The sequence below is a fragment of the Crotalus tigris genome, unplaced genomic scaffold (assembly GCF_016545835.1).
Source record: "Crotalus tigris isolate CLP2741 ecotype Arizona unplaced genomic scaffold, ASM1654583v1 scf7180000024372.1857965, whole genome shotgun sequence".
Classification (NCBI taxonomy): domain Eukaryota; kingdom Metazoa; phylum Chordata; class Lepidosauria; order Squamata; family Viperidae; genus Crotalus; species Crotalus tigris.
The window spans coordinates 512,494-530,593 of NW_024100542.1; the positions used below are offsets into that span (position 1 = coordinate 512,494).

Sequence of the window (18,100 nt, forward strand, 5' to 3'; positions counted from 1 at the left end):
TAAGTGGAGAAGTTTGGCTTTTTTCCAAGAACATGGGGCTCCAGCTTCAAAATAACCTGTGCTCAAAACCTATCAAACCACCCACAGTGTTTAATTAAAAGATTTCAAAATGGAATATAAATGAAAGAATATACATCAATAAAATGATTGGACATTGGATTTCTGGTGCTTGTTTCTTGGATGCCTTTAAACTTCAAGAAAGTTATAATAACTTACATTATCATATTGCATGGGAAAACACACAAAACATGTAGTGGCATATGTTTTTAGATTTTTCTAGTCAATAAGACCACTAGAAGACCCACTAACTGAGATGGAAGATCAGGCAATATTACTAATTGCTGCTGTTTTTACTATTCTGTTTCAACACCTACCATGTGAGGGATTCTAGAGAAGACCCAAGGGATGCAATGCCTGGAGAGTTGGTCATCTAACCCTTTACCTAACTTTGGGGACACCTGAAAGTGGGGAGTTAGAATTGACAACTAATGGGGGAAGATAACTTGCACAATTATCATTACATCCCTGGTGCTATCTGAGCTTGGTTGTTTTCCTGCAAGTGTTTCATTACCCAAACTAAGTAACATCACCAGTGCTAGTAAAGAGTGGAGTTTGCTCTCTGTTTATACTCTAGTGCAGTGGTGGCGAACCTATGGCACGGGTGCCAGAGGCGGCACTCAGAGTCCTCCCCAGTCCTAGGCCTTCAGCTGGGTTTTATAAAACCTTTTTACTTTAGGCCTCTGCCGCCGTGGGCAAAAAAAAAAAAAGTTCAATCAATCAGTCAATTTCAACTTCTCGCGGGGAAAAAAAAGATCTTGCAAAGTTGGAATTGATTGATTGAACTTTTTAGTCCCACCCAGTCTGCCGTTACCACCACAGCCACGCCCACCCAATGGGCCACACCCGCCCGGCACCTGACAATGCATAAGTGGGTTTTGGGTTGCAGTTTGGGCACTTGGTCTCTAAAAGTTTCACCATCACTGCTCTAGTGGCTTGCCTGGAAGTATTGGTGGGGGTGGTCTTAGTGTTTTTTGGTTGAGCTGTTTACTGTTAGCTTGTTTGACAATTCCTTGGTTGGGGTATTGTTTACTTGATTGTTGATATGATGTTAATCTTGATCAAGTAAAAGATACATATATTCTCCTTTATTTTTTTCTCTAACTAGAGCAATATCCTATGTTGAGAGCTCATAGACTGCAAAGAATATAGACCTAAAATGAGCTTAAGAGACTTTTGTAATAGGGATTTAACTTTGAAGGTAGGTGATCAGCCCAGCTTCTCTTAGCCAGGAATTCTGTGGCATAGCAAGCAAGTGAAAGTAATTTGATAGGTGACTATAAACCACTAAGACAGAGGTTTATAGTCACCTTGGCTCTTTTATGACTTGTGGACTTCAATACTTGTATCTTTTCTATTTCCTGTGTACAAATTTTAAACAAAAACTTAACATAAAACAAAAACATTGACCTTTTCCCCCTTAATTTAAAAAGTAAAACTTATGTCTGAAATATGCTAAAGTCAAATAAATATTCCTGACACAATTGTCCAAAATACCTGTTTTATTGTTTTAAGATTAATGGTTCATTACTTCCAGCTCAAGGAAAAGCTAAATCTGTTTGCCCACTTGCCCCTGCATTATGTTCTCATTTTGGTACAGTTACTGTAGATCTTTACAGTTTCTTTCTTGAAATGAGAGAAGATGGCAAGGAAATAACAGGCAATAGGGAGAAAGCAGAGCTGCTTAACTCATACTTTATATCAGTCTTCACATAAAAAGAAACCATAGCCCAATATACCCCCAAAAAACTAATGCAAAAGATAAATTAGAAACAAAAATTAAAATAAGCAAGAAAATGGTAAGAGAACACCTATCTAATCTTGACAAATATAAATCACCGGGGCCTGACAGTTTATATCCCAAAGTTCTGAAGAAGCTGGCAGATGTTATCTTAGAACCATTGCACCACATCTTTCAAAAATCCTGGAGCACAGGGGAAGTACCTGAGGATTAGAAAAGGGCTGATGTGGTTCCCATCTTCAAGAAAGGAAAAAACGGACCCAGGAAACTACAGACCAATCAGTTTAACATCAATACCTGGGAGGATCCTAGAAAAGATAATCAAAAAACAAAGTTATAACTAGTAGCCAGCACAGGTTTGTTAAAAACAGATCATGTCAAACCAATCCTATTTCATTCTTTGACAAAATGACTAAACTAATAGACCAGTGAAATACTGTGGACGTAGTATACTTAGACTTCAGTAAGGTATTTGATAAAGTAGATCACAACCTATTCCTTGGTAAGCTAGAAAAAGATGGAATAGACAATATTACCACCAGATGGATCTGTAACTGGCTGGCAAATCGAACTCAACAAATAGTCCTCAATGGCACTATATCCACATGGAGAGAAGTGAGCATTGGGGTACCACACGGTTCCGTCCTAGGCCCAGTACTCTTCAATATCGTCATCAATGACTTAGATGAGGGAATTGAAGGGGAATTCATCAAATTTGCAGATGACATTAAACTGGGAGGAGTAACCAACATACCAGAAGACCAACTAAGGATCCAAAAAGATCTTGACAAACTTGAGTAATGGGCCCTATCCTACAAAACAAGTTTCAATATGAAGAAAAGCAACGTTTTACATTTAGGCAAGAAAAATCAACGGTACAAGTACAGATTGCCAAGACCTGGCTTAAAAACTGTAACTATGAGAGGGACCTTGGAGTCCTAATGGACTATCACTTAACCATGAGCCAGCAGTGTGCAGCAGCAGCCAAAAAAGCTGATACAATCCTGGGTTGTATAAACTGAGGCATAGAATCAAGATTATGTGAGGTATTAGTACTGCTTTATAAAACCCTAGTAAGACCACACCTGGAATACTGCAGCCATTTTTGGTCACCATATTTCAAAAAAGATATTGAGAGTTTGGAAAAAATTCAGAGAAGAGCAACTAAGATGATCAAAGGCCTGGAGACTAAAACATAAGAGCGGCTGCAGGACATGGGTTTGGCTAGTCTAAAGAAGAGAAGAAATAGGGGAGACATGATAGCAGCATTCCAGTATTTGAGGGGCTGCCACAAAGAAGAGGGAGTCATGTTATTCACCAAAGCACCAGAGGGCAGGACAAGAAACAATGGTTGGAAACTGATCAAAGAAAGAAGCAACCTAGAATTAAGGAGAAACTTCCTGACAGTGAGGACAATTAACCAATGGAATAGCTTGCCCTCAGAAATTGTGGGCACTCCATTACTGGAGATTTTTAAAAAGAGGCTAGACAGTCATTTGTCTGAGATGTTATAGGTTCTCCTGCTTGAGCAGAGAGCTAGACTAGAAGATCACCAAGGTCCCTTCCAGCTCTATTCTATTCTATTCTATTCTATTCTATTCTATTCTATTCTATTCTATTCTATTCTATTCTATTCTATTCTATTCCAATGTTCAGCTTGATTCATCAACTTTAAGATTAAGATTTTCAGAAATGCCATCCCCTCTTAATTTAAATAGCAAAAATTATTACTCAGTCTTCTTAATGATGAATTTCATTTCATCTGACAACTTTTGGTCAACTGTCATCACATACTTCAAATATAAAATTATCTGAAGTATTTACTTATTAATCAACCATGCAGATATTTAATTCAGGCAATACTTTCCTTTCTTATAAGAGTGATATTTGTGAAACTTCAAAAATTTGTGTAAACAGTTACAGTATCGAGATTTTTGCTCTCTTATTTTTGTGAAAGATCCTTTATACAGTTAAGATTTTCATGCAAGTAAATCTGTCTCAAGTGGTAAAGAGGTCAATAATTCAATGTTGTATCAGGCTCAAAAAACTAAGAAAGACAGACAGAATTACTTCTCAGCACTTTTCTTTATTGTTTCTCACCTATAGACAGAAATCTTACCAAACTAAAGCAAACTACTTGCATCATTAAAAATATACTCTGAAAACATCTAGGGAAGGACTATTTTGACCCTCTTTCTCCAAACTAAACTATCAAAACTGTGTTGTCTCTCTCTCTCTCCTTGGGCATGGAGTCCCAGCCTTCCGGGAATCCAGACTACATTCTACCACACATAGTATCCATTCAGCATGTTTGTTAAGTGTCCCAACATTTTTTTTTCTGCAATGATCAATTCAGAGCCTCTCCCCGTGGCTTATTTTAAAAGAAGTAAATTTTCATCCCTTGTTGGTTTTGGCTTCTCAATCTTCTCAGATAAGAAAATACGCATATAACTCCATTTTATCAGTTTTCTGACAGTTTTCTGTCACTAAAACCTGAAGCAGAAAGACTATGATGCCAGGGTATAAAACTATAATGCCTTGCTAGCTAAAATATAGACTTTTTAAATAGGTCTTGCTGGATTCTGGAAGCTCTCTAAATTTGGCTTAGTAAAATGAGGACCTATTCCCTGCTACGAAAGAGTTTTGCCTTGTAGCTTATATTCTAGCTGTTCCCCCCTTTGCTTGGCATTCTGGATTGCTGGCTACCTAGTTCATAATATTTCTAGAAGCCATCAAAAGATAGGATCCATAGGCAATTTACTACAAACAAAGGCGTTCCCATAAACCTAAGTGAGTATTATTCTTGTAAACTATTTCACATTCACACTATAGTAGTGTTTTTAGATGGGACAGTTAGACCTATCTTCCACATTAGCAGAAGCATATAGTTCTCTCAGGTTTATCTTTTAAAATATATATCCAAGTATCTAAATGTTTAATTCTGTCAGGAGGTCTGCAGGGAAATACTGAGGTGAAAAAAAATGGAGGTTAACTAGTCTAGAATAAATCAATCTTTGTGGTTCATGAAATGGACTAACTAAATGATTTATCTCTGTTGTTCATACTATTTTCCTTGTTACATTTTGCCAACATAAATCTCTTTTGTTCAAAACGTATGAAATTTCCACTAAAAGCAATTGGATATCTGCAATAGACTCTTCCACCCTTGTCAATTCTAATAAAATCCTGCATTTCATTATCATATTGATACACTCACTCAAATGCTACAATAGGAACCATGCAACTTTTTGTCAAAAATCGATCAAGGAATGAAAATGCACAGAAGAGTTTCAGTGGGAGCTGTTTCCAAACTTACCACTCTTGAAATAGAAGTTTTAAAAATGTCTGCAGAAGCTTATTTGAGAATGAAACAAAAAATGGACAACTCCTTATCCTATCCTATACTCAGGATATATTGTGGTCATTTCAAGCACTGTTTGGAATGTGCTGAGCTGTTCTAAAGAATCTCTCTCTCCCTCTCTCCCCCCCCCCAAGTGACTCTGGGTAGCACACAACAAAACTAAAACAACAAACATTTAAAACATATAACACTCACAAACATTAAAAACATTTTTTTTAAAAAACTATAAAAACATTTCAAGAGTAATGGAGGGAAGTTGGTAGTAATGGAGCCATCACACCAGTTCACCTGTCCGCTGGGATCCAAGGCTTGATGGAATAGCCATGTTTTGAGGGAGCTTCAGAAACTTATAAGCAATGACATGTTGCCTCTGTTTTTGTTGTTTTTATGTTTAAGTTTTTATTTCTTTTTATTTCTAAATATTGCCTTGGCCAATAAAACAGTATTGGGAAAAGTATTATTCTGGTTCTGACTACAATTGGTAAAAAGAAGTTTAGAACTGTGGCAAATAACTCATGATTATGTGGAATTTATTACTGTCATTGCTTCTTCTATTGCAAGAATTGGTATGTGTGTAACTGCTTGCCTGCCTGCCTACCTGACAATCCACATCTCTTTATCCTGTTTCAATTCATATTTGCATTATTTGAGGATTTGTTCTTAGTTTTAAGGCAGCTGAATTAGGCAGATAGTTAGGAAGAGAGAGGGAGATTCCTCTTTCTCAATTTTTCTTTCATCCCATTTAGAGTTTAAAAGGACATTTATCTTCCCCCTATACATGCCTGATTTATTTCACATTCACGGGCTCACACGTCATGTTGGGATAAGTCCCTGGTTAATGTCATGAAGAGTTGCAAACCAAACAGAGGAGACTCAGGGTATCACTTGAGATATTTGCATTGAATGGGTTCACCATGAAACTCCCCTAGGTGTCTCTCTCCATTAGATGTCTCTGAGCAGTATCTGATTGATGGTCAGACTGGATGGAGAACTCACAAGACACCTGGATGAGCAATATGTCAGTGTACTCAGTATGATAAAAAAAAACAACAACACTGCAGTTTTGCCTGCCTCTTTATTAGTAACTTGTATTTGTGCATACTTTTTTCCTAATCACTGCTCTACCCGGGTTTCCTCATATGCTGCATTTTCGAAGACAATCTGAAAACTTCACATAGAAGAGCATGTTGAGGTTTTACACATTCACATCTTCATCTAAGCTTAACAAGCTATCTTTTTGTGTTGATTTCTAGTGCGTGTAAAATGCAAAGAAATTCATGTATTAGCTTTGTTGTTTTGTTAAATTTTGTATCCTAGCATCCTGTGCAGGGTAGTTAGTAAATGAAAACAAACGAAATGAAATGGTAACACACACACACACACACACACACACACACACACACACACACAAAAAAAAAAAACGCAGAGGACATGAAAACAGCAATAAAATTCTGTGGAAGTGATTAAACTTCCAGGATATATTTTTTTTTTTAAAAAAAAAACCTTTTGCTTAGCTTTTAAACCATATCAGATTACTCACTTTTCCAGGGAATACATTCTAGAATGTATTACCAGGAAAAGAGAGTAATCTGATATTGTTAGGAAGACATTTTACTCTAATTGCCATCCTATACACAAAATAAGGGAGATATATCACATTATGGTACCTTTGTTTTCCACACTTTTCTGTTCTTTTTTCTTAGAATTTGTGAAAGAACAAACGAACTAGCAGGCCAGTTTTAGTCTCTGGGATGCAAGCTGGCAATTCATGCCTTAAATAAAAGTTGTTGTTTTTTTCCTTTTCTTCCTCCTCTTCCTTCTCCTCCTCCTTAGATCATGTTGTATGTGAAGAGGAATTCAAATATGCAATGTTGGCTTTAAACTGTATTTGCCCAGCTACATCAACGCTTATCACCTTATTAGTTCATACTTCAAGAGGGCAGTAAGTATAACATTTATCTCACTGGATAGAATAAACATGTGTGAAAGTGACTGTTAGTTATCAGTTTTCCTTGTTCCTAAAGGAAAAAATCTTTTTTTCTTTTAATTAATAGCCATTTCCCTTTTTAATGTATTGTTGAATTGTCTTCGTAGCAAAGCAAATCAGGTTTTTATTGCTTGAACAGGACAGACTGTATATTGATCCTATCCATGGCTTAAAAATGGCTCTTGTCCACTTGATCCACTGTCCACCGACTCTCAGTGTTTTGTGCTTTCTGCTTTTGTAATCATAATGAACATGGGCAATTACTGGTACTTACAGGAAATAAAGTATAGCACTTTTGGGAGGTCAACAGATTGGAAAAGACTAGGTTAATTATTTTCAGAGTTTAGAGATTACTTTCTCCTATGTGATCTTTCCCATTCTCTAAGATTCTGGATGTTGCCTTGTACTCTTTCTTCTGAGAGATAGATAGCATAGCTTTCCTCTATTGGCACCCAATGCAGTTTTTGAAATCTTCACTCCATTTCACGTGGTTGTTACGGAATAAAAGATCCCTAAACTGATTAGCAATGAAGAAAAAGCTGCACTGCATTCACTTAAATAGCATTTAATTTAGCTTTAGGGAAATGCATCTATATATGCTCCCAGTAAAATAGATAGTATTAAAATTGTCTATTGGCTTCAATAAAAGATAAACATAATAAAATCTACTTTGTATTAATTTTTAAAAAAAATATTCAGAAGGTTGGCATATAAATAATAGAGTTAATCTCTTCTTGAAGATACTTAAATCAACATGTGGTATCACATGTACCCTAACTATATTTAAGGCCAAGAAGAGAGATTTACTCCAGGAAGGTGAATACTTCTGAAAAGAGATTTGTCATATTATATAAATTCCCCCTCACCAAATCTATTAACTGTACTTGCAAAATGCTATTATTTTAATTTTTTACCAATCTCTTAATATCTCACCCATTTTCTCAAAATTATTATTTTTTCAATCAAAGCAGGCGATGTACATTGTTTGTATTATAATCTGAAGAAAAAAATTGACTGCTGTTCTTGAAATGCCCCTAAACCTCTAATTTGTATGTCTTTGTAAAATCCTATTATTTATACTTTTGTTTCTTAACCTTTAAATCCTTCCCTTCCTCCTCCATCCCTGATGAAACCTTAAAAAGCTAGATAGCAGGGAACAGCTGTAGCTTTCCATTATAAGAATAAAAAAAAATATGGCTGATACATTTCTGCTAGCTCTCCAGCTTCTAAAACAAAAGAGTCTGTCAAGCAAAAGGTGTGAATTTCAGTGTAAAGTTATATAGTGTACTTAATGAAGAACATACAAAAGTTGGAAAGAAAAGCTATGAAAAAAGCTAGAAATAAAAAAAATGATGTGTTTAGCCTTCTGTGTGGCAGTTGTGTATACCCCAAGGTGGCCATGCTGCCAATACTGAACCAGGCAAATTTCAAGATACTAAGTGTGTGCATTTGGAAAGCAGCCTTGCCTGCCAGCTGAAAGTGGCAGAGAGAAAAATGGTACAATAACCTCATTAGCATTATTGTGCTCACCCAAGTATATGCAGAATTCTGAACTGGTGAAAATCTAGCAATTTTCAGTAAGTCGTACTGAAAATCTACCAATTTTCAGTAAGTCACTCAGCAAGTCATAATTATTAATGTAAGACTTTATGTTAACATAAAAATATTGTTTTGATAGTCATTTAATTATTATTCTGTCTTAATTTCAAATTTCATTTTACCTATGTTTATTTGGAATGTAACAAAACATTTCCTGACCCTTTCCCATTGTGAACTTTCCAAATAGTAAGTTTCCAAAAGCCAACTGGACTTTCTTGGTTCTTTCCTTGAAAATGTTGCGCTTCTCATCCAGGAAACCTCTTCATTTCTGAACTTCAGAACTGAAGAAGTTTCTTGGATGTGAAGCGAAAGTCTTTCAAGGAAAAAAACTATGAAAGTCCAGTTGCATTTTGGAAAATCATCTTTGGGACAACTATGACCTGGGTGACTGACAATCTCCATGGACATGAGTAGAGTCCCTTGCCCAATTATATCCAATCTCACAGCAAAGATAACATCCTGCAGCAATACTTAAGCACTCACTTCTGCTCTGCTCATATCATAAGGAGCATAGTCTGAGAAGATGGAGAGATTTTTTTTTCTCCTCAGTACAGACCACTTTTTATTGCCATCTGCAATACAAAATATTTCAAAGGGGGAAAGGGTAAACTGCAGATGGTAATAGGTCATAGTTGTCCCAAAGATGATTCCAAAATACAACTGGACTTTCATAGGTTTTTTCCTTGAAAGACTTTCACTTCACATCCAAGAAGCTTCTTCAGTTCTGCAGTTCAGAAATGAAGAGGTTTCCTGAATGAGAAGCGCAACATTTTCAAGGAAAGAATCAAGAAAGTCCAGTTACATTTTGGAAAATCATCTTTAGGGTTCTGTTCATGTTACATATAACTCACATGCACACACTTATGCTAATTCATTGTATATATCTGTGTTTCAGAGAGGGTCAACAGTCACCAGAACAGTGGCAGAAAATGTATGGGAGATGCTCAGGGAATGAAGTATATCACATTAACTTGGAGGAGAGTGTGTTTTTTGCTGAATATGAAGGAAAGAGTTTCACATACGCATCTTTCCATGCACACAAAAAGTAGGTTTAGTTTCTTACAGCGAATTGCAATCAAGATCCTTTTAAAAATTCCCCTTTTGAACGAAACTTTGACTTTAGGTTTTGTTGATTAGAGTGTTGTTATTGAAGTGGCTAGTATATATTAACATGTAAAAATAAAAAACTGAGGTTGCAATGTTATTACCATATTCTACTGCGCTAAAGAGTTGGAAATCAATGCTTTTCTTTGTTTTTCCCCTTTACCCTACATTTTCCCCCTTTTCCCTTTCCTCTCCCATTTCCCCAATATTTTCATTTTCATTTTTTGTTTTATAGCCTGATAAACTTTTGCTCCACTGGGTTTTCATACTATTGTTTGATCAATGTAAGAAGATGAGCCTACAACTGAGGGCTATTGGATTGCCTCTGGATGTAGGCTGTAAAAGTATTCTTGATTAGTTGGGAATCAGAGGCTGTTAAGTTAACCTCTTTTCCCAGATTAAACATTAAAATGCAAAAACAAACAAATAAATAAAATAAAAGGCCAAGCTCAAAGGATGATTATAAGAGGCTAAGGTAGGATGACTCATCAGTGAAGTACAATATCTTTCATTGGAAGCTAGAATTTTAGTGAAGGGAGGCCTCCATTATTCAGAAGAGCCTATCTTTGGAATATTTTACAAAGCCACTACATTTTCTAAAAGCAGAATAAAACTCATTGTTCTTGAGCTGAATTGTCTACAGAGTCTTAAACAGCTAAAGTGGATATAAAATATCTTCATTGTGTTTCTCTTGATTTTATTGTAATATGAGATGCGATACACCATACTGTATGCTGTTCATTTTTTTCCTAACTACGTTTCTCTTTACTTTTGACATTAGGTTTGGTGTTTGTTTAATCGGTGTTAGGAGGGAAGATAACAAAAATATTTTGCTGAACCCAGGTCCCCGGTATATTATGAGCTCTTCAGACATATGTTTTTATATTAACATCACAAAAGAAGAAAATTCTGCTTTTAAGAAACAAGAGCAGCATCGGAAAAATCACTCAACAAGGTTGTTTTATCATGGTCCTTCTCGGCTGCCAGTGCACAGCATAATTGCTAGTATGGGTAAGCAACACAAAATAATGTTGCCTCAGTAAGGTAATGGTATATGTCAGGGCTCTCCAAAGTTGGCAACTTTAAGGTTGGGGACATATGGAAGTTGAAGTCTTCAAGTCTTAAAGTTGCCAAGTTTGAAGACCCTTGGTATATGAGAAAGACCTTAAGAGCAGGGGAGGGGATGAGAAAAGATGCTGCCTAGGGAATGGTTAAATAAGAGAGGGCTTAGCCCACAGCTGCATAACAGGCAGAAAAAGAGAGTCAGAAAGGAAACTCCCTAACTTCTCAGGCTGTAAAAGGGATGATGAGAAATTTGTACCTTCAGACTTGCAAAATTCTGTTAATGTAGCCTTACAATAAAGCAGAATTAGTTCATGGGGTTGTATTTCCTGTCTGACAGTTTTAGAAAGGGATGTAAAGTGTAAAAGAAATCAATACACATTTTTACTCTTCTTCAAATGATGCACCCAGTGAAATAGAGTTGGGGTGAACAGTAGAAAAGGAATACTGAACTTTCCATTTAAATAACAGATACATAAAGATGTATCATTCATATGCCAATTAGACTTGAAATGGTGCTTGCTTTTCATTCCATCAGCCAAATTTCCCATATTACTGAATCATAAATGAAACTGATTTTATTGTTCACTCTCCCATTCTGAGAAATACCTTCCTAATGACCTTAGAATGATAAAGTAAATGAAATCATAATTATGGGAACTGTTGTTCAGTCTTTGCAGCTACTGACAAAATGAAGGAGATGTCAGCATATTGTCTATATTGTGGTAGGTTATTTTGCAAAGGGTGGAGTAGAGAAACAGAAGTGGTGAATAATCCTATCAAAGGACACCTTTATTTATGTCTTTTTTGTTATTCATGGAAGATTTCTCTGAACAAGGATTAACTTGAAATATAAATAATATATAGTTTATTTTTTCTCTTCTGCAATTATAATCTCTCAATAATAAATAGTCTTCTGTTACTTAAGCCACTCCCTGAGCTAAGGCATTTAACAACAGCATATTGTCTCAAGGGAAAGTACTTAAATGTTGTCAGGGATTAGGTTCAGTCACACATTCCTTATGTAAGACTTTGTTCTCTTGTCAACCAATCTAACAGCCTGTTAAGTCTATTGACTTTACTTAGTATCAGTGTCTTTATCCATCCACTTCAATCTTGATTTTTCATTGCTCCACTTCTTGAATGACTGCATGCTTCTTCCAGCAAGTCTCTGTTGTAGGAATTCCCCAGCTTATTCTTCTGTTTCTATTCTCCCATACTCTGTCCTTCTTGACTCTGGTGTTATAGTTGCTCTCCTGACTGATCCAACAAGTTTCTGTTGCTGCTGTGTCAGTTTTTATGTGATGACCATTCAAGTGAGGAGAGAATGGGGGTCATAAAAGATAAGAGGATGGAATTTGCAAACAAGCAGATGGAGAAAATGTCGGTGGCAGGGGCCCATCAATGCCTTCCCATCCAATAATGCTTTTCCATCAGCCAGTAATCTCCAGTCTCAGACCGTGCACTTCAGATAGCTCCAGCCTACTTGCAAGGTCTTGGAGAACTCACTGGTAGCTGATTATACCAAGAAAAAGAAAAGTTCTATATTGGGAATCATTTCCATCATGCCTCATACACTCTTCTTCTCATACATTTGGTGGATTGTGAGGAGTTTAAATATTTAGATTATTAAAAAAATATATTTTCAATATTAGTGCTATTAATAATAGGCAGTTTGGGTGTAATTCCAAAGCAAATGGAACACTATTTAAACACCATTGGCATTGACAAAATCACCACCAGTCAATTGCAAAAAAACCCCACAAAAAAACAGCTTTACTTGGAAAAGCTTACATCTTGTAATGATACAGAATATAGAATAATGGGGTTGGAAGGGACCTTGAAGGTCTTCTATCCAACCCTGAGCTTGAGCAGGAGACCTTGCAACATTCTAGACCAGGCATGTCAAACTCGCGATGTCACGTGACATCGCGTGACGTATCGGGACTTTTTCCCCATTGCTGGCAATGGGGTGGGCACAGTTTCACCGTGACGCATCCGGCCCATGGGCCGGCAGTTTGACATGCCTGTTCTAGACAAATGGCTGTCCATTCTTTTCTTAAAAACTTCCAGTGTTGGAGCACCCACAACTTTTGAAAGCAGACTGTTCCACCTATTAATTGTTCTCACTCTCAGGAAATTTCCCCTTAATTTTAGGTTGGATAACTATTTAATATGGTTCCATCCATTACTTCTTGTCCTGCTCTCAGATGCTTTGGAGAATAGATCTCCCCTTTTTCTCTATGACAGCCCCTCAAATATTGGAAGACTGCTATCATGTCACCACTAGGCCTTCAGTTCATTAGACCTTTAACATCTTCAAATAACATCTGTATAACCCAGGTTCTTAAGAAGGACTTGATAGGTGGATAAAAATGCAAATCCAGTCTAAACATCTGGCTGACTGTGCAACCAACTGCAGTACTTACAGTTCCTGACCATTTTTTCTATAGGTTGGGTGGAAGGTAACAATCAGCGTGATCTGTTATTTCATCTCAATCACCAAGCAAAGTCTTTTTTTGTTAGTTTGTTTCTACAATCTTTTGTTTGCCTCACAAACCCAGCAAAAAGCCCAGCATACCAGTTGGTCTTGTAGTCTTTGTTACAACTGAGTGTATACCTTTGCTTAGTGGGCTAAAAAAAAGTGTGACTGCTTTACTCATGAACAAGTAATATTACAGTACAAACACACACACACACACACACACACACACACACACACACGCCTCATTCAGGCTCAACAAAACAGCAAAATCTTCTCTTAAATACATTGCAATAAGCCATGTACAAAATGCAACAATGCAGCAAAGTCTTATAAATGCTTGATCTTCAATCTAGTACTGGTAGCAACTTTTGAATTTATAATGTTCAGCCTTGGCAACACTTTTCAGTGAAACATCTGAATTCATGTACCTGTCTTCCTTTTCCTTCCATTACCTGTTTTCTTTCGTAGGCTCTTTGGACCTATCCATATGTCTCTCCTTCCCAGCAAAGGATTTAAAAAAAGACAACAACAATTTATCTACAGGGAAGCAGCTGTGAATAGATTTTTCCTGCCTATAAAAATGGCTCTTTTTTTGGAAAGCCATATGCTTAGCAATAGTTGGTCTGCCACAACATTCCACCCCTCATATCATACCATTCAGTCTAAACCACAAGCAGCAAATACTGACTAGTTTTTGCTGTTATACTGGTTATACAGGTAATCCCCCAGGTACAAATGTTCATTTAGCGAGTTTTCACAAAAGAATTTATTCAGAAAGGGTACTTACATTAGAAATTCAAAATTGCAAGGAAAAAGAAGCCTCTGTAGCCATGTGACTTGGATTCAGTTACTGCTGCACCAGCAGCCATGTTTAACTCTGTGACTTGCCTAGGCCATTTGGGTTACAAAATGCAATTTCCTGAAGCTGGAAGTTGTTGGGGTTTTTTTGCCCTGGTCACAAAGCCAAACAAGAGCCGAGCCAGCATCAGTTTGTTTTTGCTTTTTTGGTGTTGTGTGGAGAATCTGCTGCTGCCTGGGCTTGAAGACTGATTCAGTACGTACTTTAAAACAGGGGTCCCCAACCCCCAGGCCATGGACCAGTACTGGGCCATGGCATGCCAGCAGCCGGTCCCCACAAACAAGCAAAGTCCTGTTTGTGGGATGCAGGCAGCACACAAAACCACATACTCTCCGGTCTGTGGAAAAACCTTTCTCCACGGAACTGGTCCCTGGTGCCCAAAAGGTTGGGGACCTCTGCTTTAAACAAATTTTTTTTTTGTTACTCTATAGTGCTTGCAAATAAACAATTTGCAAGCACTATAGAATAACAAAAAATATTTGGGAACTGCTTTGCTTTTTAAGCACCGTACTTTGCAAACTGTTGTGTTTGTAAATACAGTATTTTGCAAAGATAAAGTTTGTTTGCATTTTTCTTAAAACTGCTTGTAGAAATGCTAGCCAGGATCTACACAAAGCATTCTATAACATTGTGTTTCCTTGCTTTTATTTTGGATATTAGTGTATATTACTGTAGTTTGTAGGTTTTAAATTTAAATTGCTTCCAAAAGTTGTGGCTGCCCCATCAGTGGAAGCTTTTAAGAAGAGACTGGATAGGCATTTATCAGAAATACTCTGTTGTGAGAGCAGTGGGTTAGACTAGATAACCTCAAGGTCTCTTCCATCGCTGTTACTGTTGCAAGCCGAGAGTTCTGCAAATCCATTCCCTGTCTTCCTCTAGGTGCCTGGCTGGAGACTCTTAAGCTAATTAGTGGCAAGTGGGGTTTTGTTTTTTTAAAGCACTTGCTCTGGGCAGCAGAAGATGGTAGAGCTAACTAGCAATAGTTGTTGTTTTTTTTAAAAAAAAAGCATCTGCAATGGCTGCAAGCCTTGCTTGGAGGCAAATTAGTTCCTGAGCTGGCTGCACCAGAAACAGCTGATGGGCAGCTGGAGGGGAAAGCCACTCAGTTCAATTAACGTGGCATCAATCAGTTAACAAATTGGACAAAATAGTATGTCAGACCTTCATTCATTTAACAACCCATTTGATTTAATTCATGAATTTGATTTTAAAAATTTGTAAAATTGAGTCTGATTCATTTGATAATTTTTTTGATTTACAAGCCTAATGGGCAGGCTCTGTTAGATTTGTACCTCGAGGACTGCCTGTAGTGTGGAAGGAGAAAAAACTCAGACAGAAGCCAATCACAGGCAACAAATACAAGGCCCAATCACATTGTTTAAAGGAGCGTATACTCCTGTTCTGAATTTGAAACAAAACACTCAGATGGTTGGGTTTTTTTTCTTCTTTTGCTTCCAGCTCTGAATAGTCAAAACCACCTTTGCATTCAGGTTTGTTAGCATTTAAAATCTCTTTCACGACTCTCCTTGCTAGGCCTTTTAGTTTTCATGGTCACATCATTTACAGTATGTTGATATGGCTCTCCCTCCGTCCTTCAAATCCTAAATCATTTTCATTTTCTTCTGCTTCCTTCCACCTCCCAGGTACAGTTGCTATAGATTTGCAAGATACAGGCTGTAGATCTCCAAATGCAACTACTTTAACGCTTCCTTCAGAAGCACCTAAAACAGGCAGAAGGCCAAGCATTGCGCCTGTTCTGGAGGTTGCAGACACTTCAGCGCTTCATAACTGTGATCTCTTGAGTGATCAGTCCGAAGATGAAACCACACCCTCCGAGGAAGAAGTTTTGAATGGTCTGGAGTATGTAAAGTGCACTTTTAAATGAATATGTTTTTCAACACAACAACACTGAAAAGGAAAATTAGTAGCTTGTTACAGAGTTCATTAGAGACGTCTCCAGATAGGGAATGGGACAACTTGCCACAGCCATCTCGCCACGGCCAACTTGCCAAGGCCAACTTGCTGCAGGTCAACTTGCCACAGTGAACTTGCCATAGAACAACTCACTGTGGAACAATTTAACAATTCTATTTAATTATTTAAAACAAATAAAAAAATATTTTCATTTTTGTTGATCACATTCCATTCTGTCCCTCCTTTTGCATCCTTTCTTTAATGATTCTATTCCACCATTTCTTTGTTATTAGTGTAACTTTTGTCCTGCAGTGAATTGTCCTGTGGCGAGTTGGCCATGGCGAGTTGTCCCACAGCGAGTTGGCCACGGCGAATTGACATCGACCCCCCCAGATAGTTCCACAATATTTACAAGTAGTCTTCATTTAGCAACCACAATCAGGACCAGCAATTCAGTTGTTAAATGAAGTGGTCCCTAGTGAAACCGCCACTGTGCTTATGATCTTAATTCAGCTTTTCCTTGCCTTACACTCCCGCAATGGTCACAGTTTTACTTTTTCATCATTGCCATAACTCTGAATGGTTGCCAAACAAGGGCTACTTGTACTTGGCCCAAAGTGGGCCTACGCAATCTGTAATGGGGAATGGATCACATTGATGAATTAAAAATCCCCTCATCAGCCACAACCTGACACTGAAATCAGCTGTTCCGTGACTAGCAGAGAAGTGGCAGCATCGGAGTTGCCACAATGAATTTATTATTTTTTAAAAAAATCCTGACAGGCCATATGTTATGTAGACCTAGTCTGAAAGGTCAGATGGTAACAAGAAAGATGAAATTAAGAAATAACAAGAAATAGCAGCAGAGCCATATACTGTAATACTTTTATAGTCCACAATAAGGTTAAAAAATAAAGGTTTTTCCTGTCCATTTGTGTCCGACTCTAAGGGGCAGTGCTTGCCTCTGTTTCTTAGCCGAGGGAGCCAGCATTGTCTGAAGACCCTTTCCGTGGTCATGTGGCCAGTATGTCTATATGCTGAGGTACACACGAAGTGGTACCTATTTATCTACTCACCTTTGCAGGCTTTCAAACTGCTAGGTGGGCAGAAGCTGGGGCAAGTAATAGGAGCTCACCCTGTCATATGGCTCTTGGGTCTCGACCCAGGTGATCAGTTTTCCAGCTGTCAAGTTCAGTGTGACAAGCAAACTGAGCTCTTTCTCCCCCTTTTACAACTGCAATATAAAAGAATTCACTTTACAACATATAACTGAAATTAAAATATATAATGAAAAGGCATTCAAAGTCCATACGAACATTCATTTCTAGAGTACATGTCATGACAGTGACCAAACACAGGTGCAGTTGTATTGGAATCAGGGTAACTCTTATGCCTGTATAAATACTGAAGAAATTGTTTTGGTTTGACAAAGGAGTCAGCAAAACATCCCTAGAAATGTTGCTACAGGTGATTGCTCTCCAAGGCCTCTTTTACAGCTTCCCCTGGTGCTTGCAAAAGCAGAAGGGACTTTTATGCATGTGCAAAAGATGCTGCTGTGTGCAGAAGCTTTTGCAAGTGATGTGGGAACTTACGAGGTGATACCATACAACTGTCATGGAGACAAATTAAGTTGTTTCAATCAGACACCATATGGTTTCAATGCTGTGACCTTTGTAACCCAAAGTGTCTCATCACAGCAAAATAAGGCTGTCTTAGGCTTTATGTGTGTGTGTGTGTGTGTGTGTGTGTCAGTTTGTGTGTCAGTTTTTTATGGCCACCCATCTGGGTGGCATACAATAAAACCAAAATTAAATTAATTAAACAATAGGCATGTCTAAAAATGAAATAAATAATCCTAGATCACAAGAGCAGAGATATTATCATTAATCCAGCCAGTTATTTAACTTATATAACTAGTAAGGGAACCATAT

The 18,100-nt window shown here is 37.5% G+C and overlaps 1 protein-coding gene across 2 annotated transcripts in view; it reads left to right on the forward strand.

The window, feature by feature from the left end:
* Positions 1-18,100, forward strand: part of KCNT2 (potassium sodium-activated channel subfamily T member 2) — a 210,559-nt gene that overhangs the window by 142,249 nt on the left and 50,210 nt on the right. For both annotated transcript variants that reach the window (XM_039328195.1, XM_039328196.1), the window contains exons 15-18: positions 6,993-7,101; positions 9,641-9,790; positions 10,631-10,860; positions 15,899-16,115. In XM_039328195.1, coding sequence (XP_039184129.1) covers positions 6,993-7,101; positions 9,641-9,790; positions 10,631-10,860; positions 15,899-16,115 — 706 coding nt within the window. The remainder of the gene's footprint in view (positions 1-6,992; positions 7,102-9,640; positions 9,791-10,630; positions 10,861-15,898; positions 16,116-18,100) is intronic.